Here is an 18,477-nt window from a genome sequence, read left to right as displayed (position 1 = left end):
CCATGGATAATTGAAGTATTTTAGAGAGCTTTTAACCATCATCCATGCATTTGTAAAAAGAGGACAAAATATTTTCTGCAGTTCTATGACCCATAAATTGGGAGGTAAGATACTTAGTGCAAACTTTATTATCAATTCCTTACCATAATGTCCATCTGCTTGGATTGTAGAGACTGATTTAACGTCTCATCAAAGAGTACAGTGTAGCATTCAACATTCTTCAGCTCATTTATAAGAATCCCTTTGAAGTATAGTGCCAATCCAAAGGAGCCCAAATAGGCTCACTTTGTGGCACTACAAAAAAATTGTCTCGCTATACACCTATTAGCAAACATTTTGGAGAACCATTTACTAATCCCTTCCCAGGAGTTACATGAATAATTACTAGTGATGCACTTCAGATACCAGAGAATTTCAGCATCAAGCACATTCCTTTTGACCAGATAAGACAATGTTACCTCGGCCACTAAAGTTTCTGGATCACATGGGGCACACGATGTTGAAGGAGTATTTACACCAGATGAATTAGATGATGTCTTTGGAAAAAGAGAACTCAGGGCATGAGACTGCTTTTTTGTTTTACCTTTCTTTCATGTGTGATTTCAGAGCAGATTCTTCCATTTTTGCGATATCGATCTCCTTCATGCATAATCGGCACTTGGCTCTGAACTTCTTTTCGGGCATCGATAAAATCCATTCTTTATAAGCTTGATTATCCATCCATTGGGGATTAAAATAGCACTTCCCAGGCATAACTAGTCTAAACTACATAACACAAATACGAAGCCGTGCCTTTGCGAATACGCTTTACAATAAAGTTTTGAAATGACGCAAATGGAGGGCAAGTGTGGATGGTAAAATGGCAAATTTATTGAAAACTAAAAGGTACATATTATTACGAAATTCGAGAGTATTCCAGTTTCGATAAGAAAAAGAAGATCTAAGCATATGCGACAGAAGATGAAGTGGAGCCTCGCCCCGAAAGCATTGATTGTCTGCTGTGCTCCGCGCTTGGCAGACACCAAGACACTAGGCCCGGTTAGAAACGGCGGCGTTAAAAAACACGCGAGAGAGCTCAGGAACAAAACAGAAAGAACGAGAAAGATCCGCGGGTGTTTTATAAAAAGGGCCGCCGGCAGTATTGGACAAATTCAAGGACCTATCAAGTTTTTCAAGGACCTAAGACGTTTTTCAAGCACTTTCAAGGACCTAAATTTAGCAAAAAATAATTCAAGGACTCTCAAGGACTGTGGGAACCCTGTATGGGCATTTTCATTAAAAAAAAATACATTTTTTGCAATAAGTTTAAAATATTCATTAAAATGAAAGAATTTTTTTAGAGCAATTTAAAATTAATAATGTTTAACTTTGCGTTGCCAGAAAATTAATTTTGCATTGCAATTTTAAAAAGAATTCGTTGAAAACTGTGCTATATATAAGTAATTAAAGTAGTTCTTTTATACTGTGCATGAGTGCAAAAAAACTGAAATTTTTTTGTCTCCATAGCTCTGTAGTGAATTGCATTTAGCAATTAATGAAAAAAGTCTGATTTGAATATCTTCATTTCAAGCAACTTTAAGTAGTTTTTGTATTTTTGAAAAAAAAGCTCAATGTGATAAGAGGTTTTCTACAAATATTATTTTGCATTAAAGACAAAATTAAATAAATAATACCTTACAATAAATGTTCATATACAGAAATATGATTGTATAAGGAAAGAAAACATACTTTTGGGGCAGATGATCCCCAACAATGCCGGTGCCATTTTTAATACATCTTATTTAATAGCATACAAAATAAAATTTGTGGAAAACCCCTTATCATTTTGAACCTTCTTTTAAAAAGTATGAAAACTAGTAGTAGTAGTACTAAAAGTGTATATTAAAAAAACTGCATATTTATTAGTTCAGACTTTATAAGTGTTTTAGCTAATGGCAGTAGTTCATATTTATTCCTTTTTTCCAAATTAATTCATTATAATAAATGAATTTGCAACCTAAAAAACTGAAGCTACAGAATAATCTGAAATCTTAGTATTACTTTACTTTTAACCAAACTTTTTTCTCTTTAAACTTTTACCAAACTTTCGGTGGTTTGCAAAGTTTTGCCATTTAACTGCTCTATACTTTTGTTTACTTATTGTAAGTTTAAAGTCATTTTAAAAGGAGTGGTAGAATTTAAAAATAAATAGTTTTGACTAAAAGAAAAAAGAGATGACAGCAGTTAACCAAATACAGAAGACGTAAGCAAAAACAAAAAAACAAAAAAAAAAAGAATTATCTACAATAGGTAAGACAGACATAACAAGACAGACAGTTTGGAAGAAAAAAAATGTCTCAAAGAGAATTATTCAAAATTGTTTTTTTAAGGTACTTTTATTTGTACTTATTTAAAGTTTCTTCAACAAAAAAAAAAATTATCACCATACAATTACTGATACAATATATACAATCGCAGAAAAATAAAACCAAAGTAATGAACATTAAGTGACTTAAGTAAAGAGCTTAAAGTTATAAGAGCAGAACAGTGGGCAGAAATAAATTATGGAAACACCTTACATGCATATAAATTTTAAAAAATCTTGCTTAAATAGCAAACATATTACAGTAATGGACTGAAACAACTAGTTTATTCCCCAACAAATAGTAATAACAAATAGTTAGAATAGTTAATATTTTTTAAAAATAGTTAGAATTAAAAACAGTTTCTTTTTTTTCCCCTGTCTTCTCTCATAAATAATGATAGATAAGAAAAAAAGGGCATTACACACCTGCAGGATGGACTGTGCATGTCTTTTTTAGTGCCAGATTTTAAAAAGGGAAAAATATTCTTAAATCATTATTTATGAGAGTAGGACAATTATTTCTTTTTCTTTATTATCTATCAAGTATTTTTTTAGCCTTTTTTTAAAAGAGAAAATCTGATACGAAAAATAATCAGCAATACCCCAGCTGAGGTGTTCCTGTTACCAGCAGAATACATAATCAAAATAAAATAATTTCAATATCACTACAGAAAATTATATTGATCATTATAAAAAAAAACTACAGAAAAATCGTTTAATAATTACAGAAATATCACTACAGGTTGAAATTTCCAAGAATACGAAATCAAATTGCATACCGAAAAGTCCACACAAATGATAAAAATATATATTTGAATTTCAATAACTTATAATAACATGATTTAAATACACTTGACAAATTTAGCACACATTTCTAAGTAAAATAATAAAAAGACAAATATTTAACAAATATTTCTAATATATTTTTATTGTTTGTCATAATACATATTAATAAATAAGTTTGCAAAAGCACATTGTATATAACATATACTTACCAGAATATATGGTTACTCTTTGAGGCATTATTTGAGTACCTCTTGTCTGAGTATAATCATTGTTTCGTATCCTATACCACCATCCTCCACCAGAACAAAACAGTATAGTCAGAAATACCATTAACCTAGAATTAAATAAATATCAGTGAACAATATAAAAAAGCTCTTAATTTATATTTAAAATCAGGGCTCATTTTATCATAACAAATTCCGATGGAATAAAAAGAACCCTGTAATTCATATTCATAATCAGGGCTCTAAATAAATATCACTTAACAATACTTAAAAAAGCTCTGTAATGCATATTTATAATCAGTTTTCTAGCTGTATCTAAATAAATATCTGACATTGTTAGGAAAGAAGTCCTGTAATTCATATTTATAATCAGGGCTCTAGTAAAGTTTAAGTGAATAACAGTGAACAATAAGAAGGAAAAAAAAAGAAGCTTATAATTCATATTAACAATCAGGGTTCTAATCAAAAAAAGTTTTAGCTTCAGTGAAAATATAAATGATGTCAAGTCAAGAGTATTATTGTTGTTCTTTCAATCATCAATGATAACTTTCCCTAAATCGTTTTTTAACCCTTTTAACCCATGCAAGTACAGCCCTTTATTATTCCTAGGGAGGACTCTAGTAAAACTACTTTACAGAAGTTTGTCTCTTTACTTAATACTGCATAATATTACACATTTTGATAAATTCTTACAGTGTTGAGTGAGTGTCCTTACAAAACTTATAGAGCACTTTATTATTCCTAGGGAGGACTCTAGTAAAACTACTTTACAGAAGTTTGTCTCTTTACATCTTGATCATCATTTGGTGTTTAAACTGAGAAAGATTTCTTGTCTGTTTATAGAACCCAAACTATAGGGTATCTATTTCTGAACTTTTGTTTGTGCTTTATTCATTGCTTTTTTTTTTCTTTAATAATTTAATTGTGATTATAAAATTTAAAAACTCTACTCAATATAATTCTGTAATGCCTATTCTACTTTTACACAAGGAGTGAAAGCACTTTAAATTCTGTTCTGCTTCAACTACAGTATATCAACTACAGGGTGCGTAGTCAAATTATTCAACAAAAATAAGCACCTTTTAAGCACTCAAAAAATATTTTTAAGCACTTTAATAGAATATAATTAGGCAGGGTTGCAAAGTTTTTTACAATTGATGGTTTTATCTTGTTTTAATCGTCATGTCAAAAAACAAAAACAAAACTTTTGTCATTGTTTTCAACAATTGTCAAGCATTATGAAATTTTAAAGTTTTCATACGCTACGGACAGACAATACACCAAAATAGATTGGGGTTGAATTAAATGCGAAAACGTTGAATAGAGCAATGTGAACTGTGACTCTTTGCGTAATTCGAAGCGAAAATCAACATAGTAAAGGAAAAATCTCTTTTTGAAAAAGGGAAAATTAAGCACTTTCTAAAAACACCCAATAAAAAACAGCACCTTTAAGGGCTTTTAAAAAACGAAAATAAGCACATTTAAGCACTTTTTAAAAATGCTATGCACCCTGAACTATCTTCTCTGGGATATGCATTTAGAGTAAAAGGCATCAGTTTCAAAAGTGTATTGTATTTTTATAAAAAAAATTACATTTTCCTTCCTCAGATTCCCATAATAATATATATGTAATAATAATATAGATATAATAACATAATATTATCAATACTTTATAAAATGCTATTAGAGATTTTAATCGATCTTCAACAAACATAAAAACCTATTAGAATCTGCTTAATTAAAAATCACTTTAAAATAAAAGTTTTGGTGCCATAAAAGAAAAAAATGAGATCAATTTGATTATAATTGTTTTTACACCTTCAGAAAAGAGACCTTTTTGAGATTCGTAAATGAATTTCCTGAGTTATCTTATAGGAAATTAGATTTAATACAAAATCTATGACACTAGTCTATTATAAGTTTATAAGTTTCTAATGCTTTGAAGCATGAATTTTTTGAAACTGAAAAAGTAACACCAAGCGAAACTTATTTAATGAAAATATCCATCACAGAATTTTGATATTTAATGCGCAAATCTTATTCGAGATAAGGCGAAAGAGCTACAGCAAAAAGAGAAAGAGCTCAAGATAGCATTTCTATTTGCTGTCATGCCTCAGCAATTTTGGAAAACAAAGCTAAACTTAGCACAGAAGTATAAAACTACTAACTGATTTAGTGTACAATTTTCTTTTAGAAAATGAAATAAAACTTTTCTAAAGAAGATAATAAAGTTTCTGAGCACTGAATATTATTTTTGAATAGATTATGACTAAACATATTAAATTTGTAACACTTTCCATCTAGTCTAGGGGTACAAAAATCTCCAATCGAAGTACTTTTTCACAAAATTATGAGACCAAATTTACTCTGATCATAATGCTGCATCGGCCAAAGCATTTTATGTTTTAGTAGAGTTATTTTTTAATCATATTGAAAAATTATTTAAATCTGATATGTTTTTAAAGTTCTTGAAAGGGTGTGGGGGAAAAGCTTCTAGCATTCAAAATGGAAAGACTGGGTCAAAATATGTCGGGATGCACTGGTTTAGGAGTTAAATGGTTAAATGAGCCTGGCTGAGAAACACTGAATTATATTAGAATAAAAAAATAATAATAATAAGTGAAACTCTGAATCAGTTTTTAAATGACCACTCATAAAGGATAAACTTGACAAAAACCTTTGTTTTCACACCTACCATAAGCTTTGTAATAAAAAGGGTAAAAAAATTACTTGCGAATTCTTTTACATTACATAATGATCCCTTGTGGCAGCTTGAAGCCCACCCAGTTTCAGACCGAAGTCAGCCAGTGTGCAATGCTGATAACATGGCCACCATCGTGCTATTGATTACGAAATTGTGGAGCCTTGGTCCACAATGGGCTCTTGCGGAAATGCTGTACATAACATAAAAGGTAGAGAGAGGAAGTAATCAGAATGGATAATGGAACATTTCATTAACACCCCAATAAACATCAAACTGTAAACCCAAAGTAAAAGTAGGAGTGATTTGAAGACTATGAGCAAAAGATCAATTTCATAAATAAATATTTAAAATTTTTTTAAAAAATTTTTGCTTTTATTTTGACAAATTATAATATATTCTCACAATGTAAGAGACTGCAAAACTTATAAACTCTACAGAAGAGTTTTAATTTTTATAAATACAGCTTACAGGGTTAATTTATTTATAATATTTAATTTATTTTAACAAACTTACTTTTTTAACACATTAAAAAAGCACAACATATTTAAAATAACAGCAAATATTTCTCAAAAATGATTTAACACCTACCAGAAATACCACATTTGGTAAAATGTCATAGCGGAGGATCGGCAACATGACATTCCACAGCAAAATTCATAAATAGAGCACCTGAAAAATTATAGGAAAAAATTAAGAATAAGTTTTAATCAAACAAAACTTACTAACAATGTTGCATATTTGAAATATTGTTTGCAATTTTCTTTCACAGTGGAAAAAACCACACAGAAAGAAATAGGTTTCTTCAACCCCAAGTGGAAGAAACTCTTTTCATACAAATTTTTGAACAGCTTATAATTCAATCCAGTTTAAATAATAGAATGAATGTTCAAGCTATTTAATACATTATTTTTAAACATGTGAAAACTAAAAAGCAACAATTTGGAAGAAAAATAAATTTAATGATATTCATAAGAAATCAAGAATTTTATATTTTNGACACTCCTGCAAAACGGACGCCTCTCAATACGGACATATTTTTAATTCCCCGGGAATCTTCTATGAATAAACCATTACGTACATTCTCTGCAATGCGGACACTCCCGTAACCGGACGCGGACAGTCATTTTGGTCCTGAAACGTTGTTTTCTATCTCTACAAACCGGACATTACTTTCTCTAAATTTGAAAAAGGAACTATTTTTGCTTTTAATTGGAAGCTTAAAAAAAATGCAACTTTTCACCATTTTTAAAGCATGCAAATAAAAATTTTTGCCTTATCCGTAACTAAAAACATTCTTTAGCTATTTCACCACTGAAAAATCAAAAATCAATCTTTCTCCTGTCACCTTGCCTTATCTTTGTGAAGAAAGGAGAGAATACTGAACTCCTGATATAATTCTGACATCGGCGTCTTTTGATCTTTTCATCTGGACCACATAAGGTCATGAGACCCCTCAAGCTGAAATGACATCTCTCAATGCTTCTTCCCCATTAAAAATTTCTTTAATTTTCTTATAAATTTGAAGATTGTATTTAACACAACTGGGGTAAAAAATAGAGTTTATATAAATGAAACATTTATTCAGACAATTGATAGCTGATCAATTGAGAATAATCAACTCCATAGGTCCTCATTACTTACAGGTATTCATAGCTTTTTTTTCTGTGAATCATGGGAGGTTTTTTTTTGTCAAGAAGGTATAACCATGGTCCCTATCAAATGATAAGTAGGTGTAAGGGGATGTCAAACTATTAATTGAAACGGACTGAGGACAGAAAGCTCTCATTCGGTACCATATGTCTACTTGAGTATGTATGCTGATATGAAAATTATATTTATTTATTTATTCATCTGTAGCTACATCCAGAATTCTGTATTTATATCAAACTTCTTTATATATTCTTTTTTATCTTTCTTATTGTTTAAATAAATATTCTTGTAGATATTTATAGTATCCTTGTAGATACTATTTAATTATTTCTATATCTTTGAAAATATTCTAAAAACAATTTACGGTGTTAAATTTCGTTATTAGTGTACCCTTCCCGTAAACGGACAACTCTCATAAACGGACAAATTTTTTGGTCCCATGAATGTCCGCGTAACGGAGGTTTCACTGTATATATATATATATATATATTTTTTTTACATTTATGAGTATAAAAAAAACTTTAATAAATATTTAAAGAACTGTTAAATTAACCAATCACATACTAAATATATATACTAACATCAATCACACATTAAATTCACAATTACAAATAACATACTATTTTTTATAATCAAATACTGTTAACTCTTTGAATATTCACTCTGACACTTAAATAATATTATATAGCTTATAAATTGAAAAATTCTGTATGAAACTCAAATAATTAATAGAAAAATAAAAATAAAAATTTTAAGTACTGATGTGAAAAACTTTTGACTTTCTGGTACATAAATTTAATTTATTCAAATTTAAGCAATTCTTATGCTGCTTATTTTTAAAACAATTTTATTGCATTCAATTCTAGCAATCTTTAATATTAACAAATGTTCTTCAATTCCATAAACAATTCTTTAGAACAATTTTAGTTTCTCCAATTTTGTTCAGTTTCTTTTGGTTTTTAGTTTCTTTTTAGTGTCTTGGTAGAAATAGGTTTCACCCTGACAAAATGTCAACCCTGATGATAAATATGATATTGAAAGTAAAACAAGTCAGTAAAAACAATCAGCAAAGTAAATTCAAAAATGCAAAGTATCATTTTACAGTAGTAATAAAAATTCATTTCCATAGTAAAGACCTTTGACCCCCCCTCCCACCTTTCAAATGGACGTTCAAATTCATTGTCGAAAAAAAAGCTGAGCAAACTTGTCAAAAATGAATTAAATTTAGAATTATAAGTAATTCAGAATCAAAATTAAGATATCTCTGCAAAGAATCATTCTAAAGCTACGAATATTTAATTTCTTGTTATAATTTTCTTTTAAATTTTGTCAAAAAAACTTATTATTTTTTATTTATTTTGCTAACTATATAATTAGTTTGCAACCATAATAAAAATTATTAACTGATTCCGAGTTACACCCTCTCTTAGAAAGTGAACTAAAAGTGTTCCCTCCTTCAAAGAAGATACTAACATTTTTAGAGCATTGGCTTTTATTCTATGTAAGCTAAGACCGGACACAAAATTAACTAATCATAATGCTTCTGGTCTTGGTTAGAGAAATCTCGGGTCATTGCACTTTTGCACTTGATTATGTGAATGTCATACACCATTTGTAACGCTGTATGACTTAAATTGTATCGAATGCTTCACAGTTGTAAAATCATTATTTTATGTAACAAAGATTGATTGGGTTATGGTTAGCACAAGACTAGAGTAATATTTTATAACAAATTGAGCAGAAGAAAAAGATTGTAAAGTGACAGTGCTTGTTAATGCTTTTCAGTGTAAACATGATACGGGTTACATGCTATAACATGTAAAGTACGTCAAAGATTCTATAGTGGAAGACAAAGAAAAAAATTAATTAATAAAGCGTCAGATGATTTATAGAGGCAAAAACAATTTCTAAAATTAAAATAAATATTAAAAGAAATCTCTTTCATCTTTATTGCTTTCCGAAAGAGAAGATAAAAATAATTCTGATTATCAAATAATTGTTGATTTTCTCTGATGCAGGTGTTAGTTCAATTCTTATTATAAGTCCTGACAATTCAATTATATGTCCTTTTTCCGAAATTATAATTGAATTGTCATGTCTCTGTCTATCAATAGATGGAATAATCATGAATTTGCATAGTAGTATATGGATGAAGAAGTAGAGAATCTGTATTTTAAAAAAGAACCCAATTTTAGTACAAAAGGACCCAGAAATATGGAGGATCCTAATGTTCAAAGGCCACAAGATCACTAGTAACTGTTCACAAAATTTCAATACAACGTTACCATTGTTGCTTGAAATTTCAAATGAATAAAAATATACAATGAATCAATCAGGAAAATAGAAAGTAATTAAAAACCTAATTTCATTGTGAGCATGGATAATATAATAAATTGTTTGGATTAAAAAGAATTTTTTAGATTAATAAAAGAACAAGAAAAACTAGATTTAATGAGATTTAGGAATGAGAACTATAGATGTATGCATTTTTTTAAAGAATTTAGAAGAATCATTTCTCTTAGAAAAAGAAGTGTCCAAAACTTTACTTTTCATTGCAAATTTGAATGTCTTTATCAAAAATGTTTAAGGATAGAATTATATTATAAATTAAACTTACTGAAAATACTTAATATCACCATTATCAAAATAGTAACGACACTGCTTGGCCTTAACCTAGAACATTTAGAAAAATTAAAAATCACACAAAATTCAAGCAATGGAATCAAACAAGTAATGTACAGGTAGAAATAAAAAATTTAAATCACATAGAATATTATTGTTTATCTATAAATCATTATCTTCCGTTATTTATTGTAGAGAAGTTCTTTACCTTATGCAACATAAAAATAACTGATGTTTATATTATTGATAATCATTATAATAAAAAGTAATATAAAGATACTAGGCAGTAAGCACCTTGTTTTCAACCACTCAAAAACCCTGATGACCGATTCACAATTGTTGTTTTTTAACATAAAACTGTCTCTTCTACAACAATTGAAGTTACTCACTAAAAATGTATGGTACTATAACAGTGTTTTTATTACAGAAAAAAAAATGGGAGAGAGTTTCTCACCCTTTCTCAAAAACAAGATGAGATTTCAAAAAGTTAACTGAGATTTCTAAAAATTAAAAAAACAAAACACAAATAGACTTGGAAAAAAATTATTTCATTAATTATAATAAATTTTTATCATCTTCTAATTAAATATTTTTGCTGCATCATCACATGGAAAATGTTCCATATCTACTTTTTCCTCAGCTATTATATTTATTTGGCTGAAAAATATCCGTATTTGTCTCGTTTTGACAGTTTCTACCGACATTTGTTTCAGTTTCATTTGTCCGTTATGGAGTAGAAGCTGTCGCCTTAACAAGGTATTTGTCCATCTTACATTCATGCACAAAAAGGTACGCGTCTTACATGAAGAAACCTTATCTATGGTGAAAACGTGGTTGCAGAGAAATACGTTCTGAAAGAGTTCTGTGGTTCGGGGGGGGGGNGCACCGGTTCTGAACAATACTGGTAAATAGGGAAGCTAGATAACAAGGACCGATGTTCAAAATAATGAAAGATCAAGGAAGAAAAGTGAAACAGATTTTATTCAAAATAAAATGGCAAAAGAAGAATTTTTTTTTCCAAAATTCGCGCATTTTGAAATTGATTAATAGAGTGCGCGAACTTCTCCCATTAATCATTTTTTATTGCGAGAAAAGAAAAAAATATCCGAGATTCTCACGCTGTAGTGAAAACACTGTATAAATAATTGTTTGCTTATGCTTGTGCTTTCTCTTCCCCCTTCAACATTCATATCTTTTAAATTAAATGCTTATTATCCGTCAAATTTGATTAGTAAATTACATGAAAGATCTCATATGATTCCATTTTCCATATGATTCTATTAAGATCTATAAGTCAACACAAATAATTTCCTTTTCTTTTAAAATACATTTAAAATTAAAAATATATTGTCATAACAAATTTGGTAGGTTCACAACTGTAATTTAATATTTTTCCTGGCTGATTTATTTAATAAAATTTATGCTTGCATCATTTTGACGATTCAATCCTGCTGAAGCAGTATCAAAAGTCCAAAACTAAAAAAAATACTCTTAGAGGCATTTATTCCATAAATAGATAAAATGTAATTAATTTTAATGATGTAGTTACTGCTTTATTATACCTATTAACTAGACATTTATTGTCTGAAATTGTTCTAAACTTATTTCAATCATATTCTATGTGCTTTAAATTGGATCAGACTAATTATTTTTTGAAATTATACTAAATCTTCTATAACTTAAGCATTTTCTACAATACTGCATGATTTGCTCAAAATAATTACCATATTTTGTTTAAAAAGTTGGGAAATCAGTAATTATAGTTAATTTTTTTATTGTTCATACATTTGCTCCATGGTTGCAAGTTGATTTTGCAATGTAAGTCAAAGTAGTAAAAAATTATTGTTCTTAATGCTTTCAAAGAAAAAACTGCTGTTTTAAACTTTTTCGAAGGCGAACAGTTGCCCACTTCAAACTATTCCTAGCATACAATCACATCAATGATATTTACTGTCTATAAAACAATCAAATATGGAGTCAGTCAGAAAGAGCCTTTCAAAGCGTGCTGCAATTGCCACTAAAATATAATTCCGATTAAGAAACAACTCATTGGATTCATTATGTTTTTTAAGATTCCATTTTTTAGAATTAAAAAAATAATATTTTTGAAACCACAATTATCATAATTTCTAGGCATTTTCATTCCAAAGATTACATGTCATATTATTTACAATAGGGGTGCACAACCTTTTTGAGTGAAGGGCCACATGCACAGCAGATTGACCAATGAAGGGCCGCATGCCTAAGTATTTCGACAGGCATATTGACAGCAATTATGGGTAGTAATTGTTATATAAGCATCATTCTAGGCACTAAATTCCCTTTGTTAGTTAACCTTGTAATATCTTTCCACAAAATTATATACTTTTAAATGTTTAAAATTAGAAACTGCAAAACTGATTACTTAAGAAAAAAAAATAGAATCAGAAAATCAGAATCAATTTATCAGATAAAATTTAGATAAATTGAAATAATTAAAAATTTGGGGAAATTTCATATTTTTTTTTATCATATTACTTAATACAAAAATTCATTTAAACATAAATTTAACATTAAAAAATTTGTTCATAGAATTAAATTTAAAATAAATAAATAAATATTCTAGTTATTAAAATAAATGCAAGTTAAATACTTTGATTTAAAGAAAGTTTATAGGGTTAAAAATGATCAAACTTAAAACAAAACCCCTTCTGCGGAAAATAAGATTTAGCATTTAGTAGGGAATATATTTTAACTATAAAATGGTTACTTTAAATTAATTATAAGAGGCAGGGGCTGAGAGATGAAAGAAAAGGAAAGAAAGAAAACATGAATTTTGAAGAAACTATTTTCCTTAATAATAGAAAACTATTAGGATACTTGCTTACAACTTTTATGACGAATATTTTTTAACATGATACTTACTATTTACAATTAATACACATATATATATTAACAATTAATAAAGTTTACATTACTTTTCTAAACAATTTTTTGTTAAAGTTAAAATTTAATGATATACAAATCTTTCCCAGTATATTATCATAAATGATATGAAATGGTCTAAGTAGGTAGAAAATGGTTTAAAAAATTTCTAATTGGTTACCCTGTAATTTGCAAAACTTTTAAATATTGGGATAATTTTATCTACTCGATCATGTGATAGCTTTTTCGAGCCATTAAATGAAAATTTAATGATTTTGTTTAAAGACTGCTCTGTAATTTTAAACAGGCCAATTTCATTTTGGAAAACAGTCTTTCAATAGAAGTTGTTGTTGTGGCTGGTATTAAACTAAAACTTATCAGTTTTGGAATCTGTCCTAGATGGTGTTATTCCTTTCCCAATTTTTAAATCGCGTGAATACAAAAAGCAATGTGTTATTTTTAAATTGCTTGAATACGAATTGCTATTATTTCGTAAATATAAAACGTGATGCGTTGATTTCAAATCCCGTGAACACGAATCGAGATGTGTGGTTTTAAAATTGCGAGAAAACGATTCACAACGTATGATTTTTAAAATGCGTGAATATGAAACGCGATAGGTGGTTTTTAAATTACGACAATATAAATTACGGTGTGCTATTTTTTAATTGCGAGAAGAATAACAATGTATGATATTTTAAACGCCAGAACACGAATCACGATTTTAAATCTCGCTAATATGAATTGCGATTAATGATTTTTAAATGTATTACGAAGTGCAATTTTAAGATCGCATAAATACGAATTATGACGTGTGACTTTTTAATTACGAAAAGGATCAAAACGTACGATTTTTAAAATGTGTAAATACGAATCGCGATATGTGATTTTTTAAATCATGTGACTACAAAAAATAGGTTGTGTGTGTTCTTAAACATGCACATGTTCATGGGACAAAATAAATATGCACGCGTTTTGAGTTATTTTTTGCTAAAGGGAACGCGTTTAATATAAATATTCACATCTCATTTTTTTTTTTAAATTCTCTTTGGGAAAGTATCTGTTTTGTTAAGATACGTAATTGCTTTTTTAGTTACAAAAAAAATAAAATAGAATCATATTTCACGAGTTGTAATGTGTTAAAATATCAGGATATTCTAAATCCCAATTAAAAATGCAGAACTGGAAAGAGAGAAAAAAAAACACGTTCAAAAAAACCTCTTATATTTATGTTAAAATCGGTACAAATATAGGGCCTAAAAAGCTATTATTTTAATGTGCGATTCAAAACTCTCGTGCAGTCAAATTATTAACAGTATTAAAAACATCAGATTTTTTTTTTAATCACGGGGAAAAGCGCAGTTATAACTACCAAAAGAATTATCAAAATCCTTTTATATTTACGATAAAATTGCTTCAATAAAACGGGTCAAAAATTCATGTATTTTAATGCAGGATTCGAAATTAAAGTCGCAATAGTGTATAAAAAATATCGGGACTTTCAAAATTTTGTAGAAATGTGTAACAATAGTTGCCAAAATAACGATTGAAAAGTAATTTGACTTGCGCTAAAATCTGTACAAATAAACCACGTCAAAAAATGGTTACATAAGCGATGCTTTACTCGCGATTCATGCTGAAATAAATATCGAAATTATAAAAACGTGCAGAAATGTGTAGCAATAACTGCCGAATAAAGGATTAAAAATCATTTAGATTTTCCATGAAGTTTGTAGAAATAAAACGTTTCAAAAATCGCAATTTCAGTGACTACGTGAAAATGGGTAGCAATAACTACCGAAAAGTCATTGGATTTACTATGAAATCGGCACAGACGAAAAGCGAAAAAGTGTTAACTAAAATTCGTATATTGTAATAATGGCGTTTAAGAAATTTTTAAAACTATACACAAATTCGTAGAGTTAACCATCGATTGAAATTGGGTGTGTCAAAAACTTAAATGCGTAAATTTCAAATATCCGATTTTTTTTCAAAAATAATAAGAAAAAAAAACTATTTTTTTTCCATTTTGTTCATATTGAAGCCGCGGGCCGCACATTGAAGGTTGGCGGGCCGCATTTGGCCCGCGGGCCGCAGGTTGTGCACCCCTAATTTACATTACAATTCACATTTTTAAGAACAATTTTTTGTTTATTGTTGTAAAATATATTAGCATGATATTTATTTTTAGCACTATAATAATTATTAGACTGAGAAAATTTATCATATGTAACATCTTTAAATTTTTGAAAAACTCTAAAATTTTCAAAATCAATATGTAACTTAAATAATGAAATTTCATTAAGACCAAGTATTGCATAATTAAGAGGGGTGTCTATAAAGGCGCATGTTATTACTTTTGTAATGTTTCCTATTTTAACACTTACCTTTTGGAGGTTTCCTTTGATATTTCCTTGAAATTGCGAAATTAAAATCCTAGTAGAGTTCGAATGTTTTTTTGATTGTCGTATAAAATGTTTTGGAATTATANTCTAAAGATAATTTTCTTGTTCATCAGAAAGGAAAGAAATACTCCTGATTTTTCTATTCTCATTTCAGAATTAAAAAAATTTGCCAATGACTAGCTTGCTAAAGCTAGAATTTTAAATTGATAAAATAAAAATAATAAATCAAAAATAATAATAATTCTGAAACCACAGAAGTTTAAAACATATTTCACTCTAGAAATGATATTTTTTCTTTCATTTTTTGAAAGAACACCATAATTTTTAAAGAACATGATAAAAATAATTTTATATTTTAATAAAATATGATTCTGAGTGGGGATTTTGTTACAAATTCAGATATTCAGAACACCATGATATTGGGGGCAGAGGAATCCCATTCTAAAAATAAAAATTTTCGAGGATGTAAATCCATGGCTTTTCATTATTTATTTCTGTTTTAAATAGTTAAAATCATGACATTTCATGACAAATTTTGTTCAACACCGAAATTCATGACTTTCCACGATTTTTCAGGTGCGCGGATACCCTGCATAAAAATTCACAAAAAAAAATTTTTTTTTAGAAATATTTATGTAAAAATGTATTAAAACAATTTTCTATAAATTGCAAACAAATCAATGATCGTAATTTTCTAATCCGTAAATAATTTAATCATGTTACTTCTTAATACATTTGTAGTCTTTCCCCTCATAAGGGTCTTAAAATACTGAAGCACTTAATATCCAATAATTTAAAACAACACCCATTAAGGAAATATTACTTAACTAAGAAAATCTATAAAATAGTTAACTGAGGAATCATAAGCCATATGGCACAAAGCAAAGACTTCCTTTCTGAATTTAGATAATAGTCTTAATCTTCATAACTAAAAAGGGTTCATTATTAACAATTTGTCTTTGTTTCTTAGTGAGGAAGAAAATTTCAATCCCTAAGCAGGTGGGAAATTCAGTGTCTTCTGATGTTGAAGAACACTGAGACCTATACTTACAGGGTTCCAACTCAATTACAAAAAGAAAAGAAAAAAAATCCCTAAGTTGTTTACAGGTATATTAATTTCAATGAAAATTCAGACCATATTTTATCTATACCATGCAATTAGTCATCAGAAAATTTCAACTTTTTTTTAATTTGCTATGTCAAGTCAAACAAGATTTTGTGTGGAAAAAAATATCATTGAATGAAGATGGAAACGGGGAAGTTTCATGTCAGTTTTCAATGTGAAATTTTTACAATAAATAACTGCAATCAATGTTAAAATTATTTAAATAAAAATTTTTAAACTGATTTCATTTATTGACAATTCCAGGACTGGTCATTTTTCATGATATAGGAATTTTCCAGGTTTTAGTAAAAAAGTTGCAACTTTCCCAGACTATTCATTGCATTTAAGAATTAAAATGAAATTATCCGACAATTCCAATTTTTCCTGTTCTCTCTGGCCATGATTTATGTCTTGGCTATGAAGTTAGTTTACATATTAACACTGCCAGGGGTCTGTCTAGGATTTTCTGAAAGGTACCTATTTTGTGAAAATTTTGACATAATTCGTGAAAAATTATATCAAAAAGTCAACACAAAAACATGGTAAAAATATAGATTTATCGCTTCTTAAGGGAGACAAAAATAAAATTTTGAGAAAAAGTATTTTGTGAAACTACCGTTTTTCTTAAAGTTAAATTTGTGAAACTACCGTTTTACCTAAAATTTAATTTGCGAAGGTACCGCTAAACGGTAGTAAATTCGGTCTGGACAGACCCGACTGCTAAGTCACAAAATGAAAAATTAAGTGTTGTCTATAGCAAATTACATGAATTTAATTTTTTTTAAATGTTTCAATCTTTAATATTAGAATCTTTTTTTCCTTTAATACATAGATGCATGCTAAGAATTAAATAAATAATTCAAAAAAATATATATCCTTAAACTAAGTGTAATATATAAGTTAAAACTGTATCAATTATTTGATATTAGTCAGGCTTAAAAACAAAATAACATAATTAGCAGCAATGAATATATCAACTGAAAATTCATAGATAAAAATAGCTACAAAATAACTGCCAAAAACTACAGACAAGATTTAAAGGACAACGCATTTAGTAAACAGAAAAATAAAATAAATCATACAATACACTTTGTTAAGAAAATAAAGAATAAATACTTAATATAAAACCAAGCCCACCAATTCACGTTAAAAAGAATGGAGCATAAATTAAATTTTTAGGTATACGTTTGCATTAAAATTCCGCAGTCTGTCTAAATTTGCTTTGTTGCAAAATTTAATTTCCTTCAAACTATTAATTAATCATAAAATACACTACAATTCATTATATTGAAATCTTTACCGTTCTGATCAGACATAAAAGCGAAGAGCAAACAAGTGTCCACTGCGGTTTCATCAAGGTAATTTTTGTCAGCAAGGGCATGATGATGACTTATAACATTTCCTTTCATCAGTGAAAAATATTAGTCCTTAGTTTCACCACAAATACAGGTGTGGAAACTTCAAACATGCGCAATTTTAATGTACGCGTACTTCCTAAAATTTTTTAAGGGTTTCCGCTAACCAAAGAAGGACACAGTTTTAATTGAGCGAAAAACTTTTCTCAATGATGACAAACTTATGCACCAAAAAGAAAAATATAATGGTTAATTATATAAGAAAAAAATCAATTAAGTTTCGCAATCAAAAAATCGACTCGTAACAATCCTTTCAGTCCTTCAATCCGAAAAGCATTGAACGGAACAAAACAAACATCGTAGCGAAATGAAAGTGCC

At 28.5% G+C, this 18,477-nt stretch overlaps 1 protein-coding gene across 1 annotated transcript in view; it reads right to left on the bottom strand.

Annotated features, from left to right (window-relative positions):
* The window catches only part of LOC107437712 (WW domain binding protein VOPP1), a 23,600-nt gene extending 5,125 nt beyond the window's left edge, over positions 1-18,475 (bottom strand). The window contains exons 1-4 of the mRNA XM_043046083.2: positions 18,045-18,475; positions 10,326-10,381; positions 6,647-6,727; positions 3,340-3,464 (exon numbers count right to left, since the gene is read on the bottom strand). Of these exons, the coding sequence (XP_042902017.1) occupies positions 3,340-3,464; positions 6,647-6,727; positions 10,326-10,381; positions 18,045-18,125 (343 nt within the window). The 5' untranslated portion in view covers positions 18,126-18,475. The remainder of the gene's footprint in view (positions 1-3,339; positions 3,465-6,646; positions 6,728-10,325; positions 10,382-18,044) is intronic.
* Between the last annotated feature and the right edge of the window lie 2 nt (positions 18,476-18,477).

This window comes from Parasteatoda tepidariorum, chromosome 10, assembly GCF_043381705.1.
Source record: "Parasteatoda tepidariorum isolate YZ-2023 chromosome 10, CAS_Ptep_4.0, whole genome shotgun sequence".
In the NCBI taxonomy this organism is placed as follows: Eukaryota; Metazoa; Arthropoda; class Arachnida; order Araneae; family Theridiidae; genus Parasteatoda; species Parasteatoda tepidariorum.
Note: the sequence above shows the minus strand (reverse complement) of the source record. Positions and strands in the feature narration are given on the sequence as shown.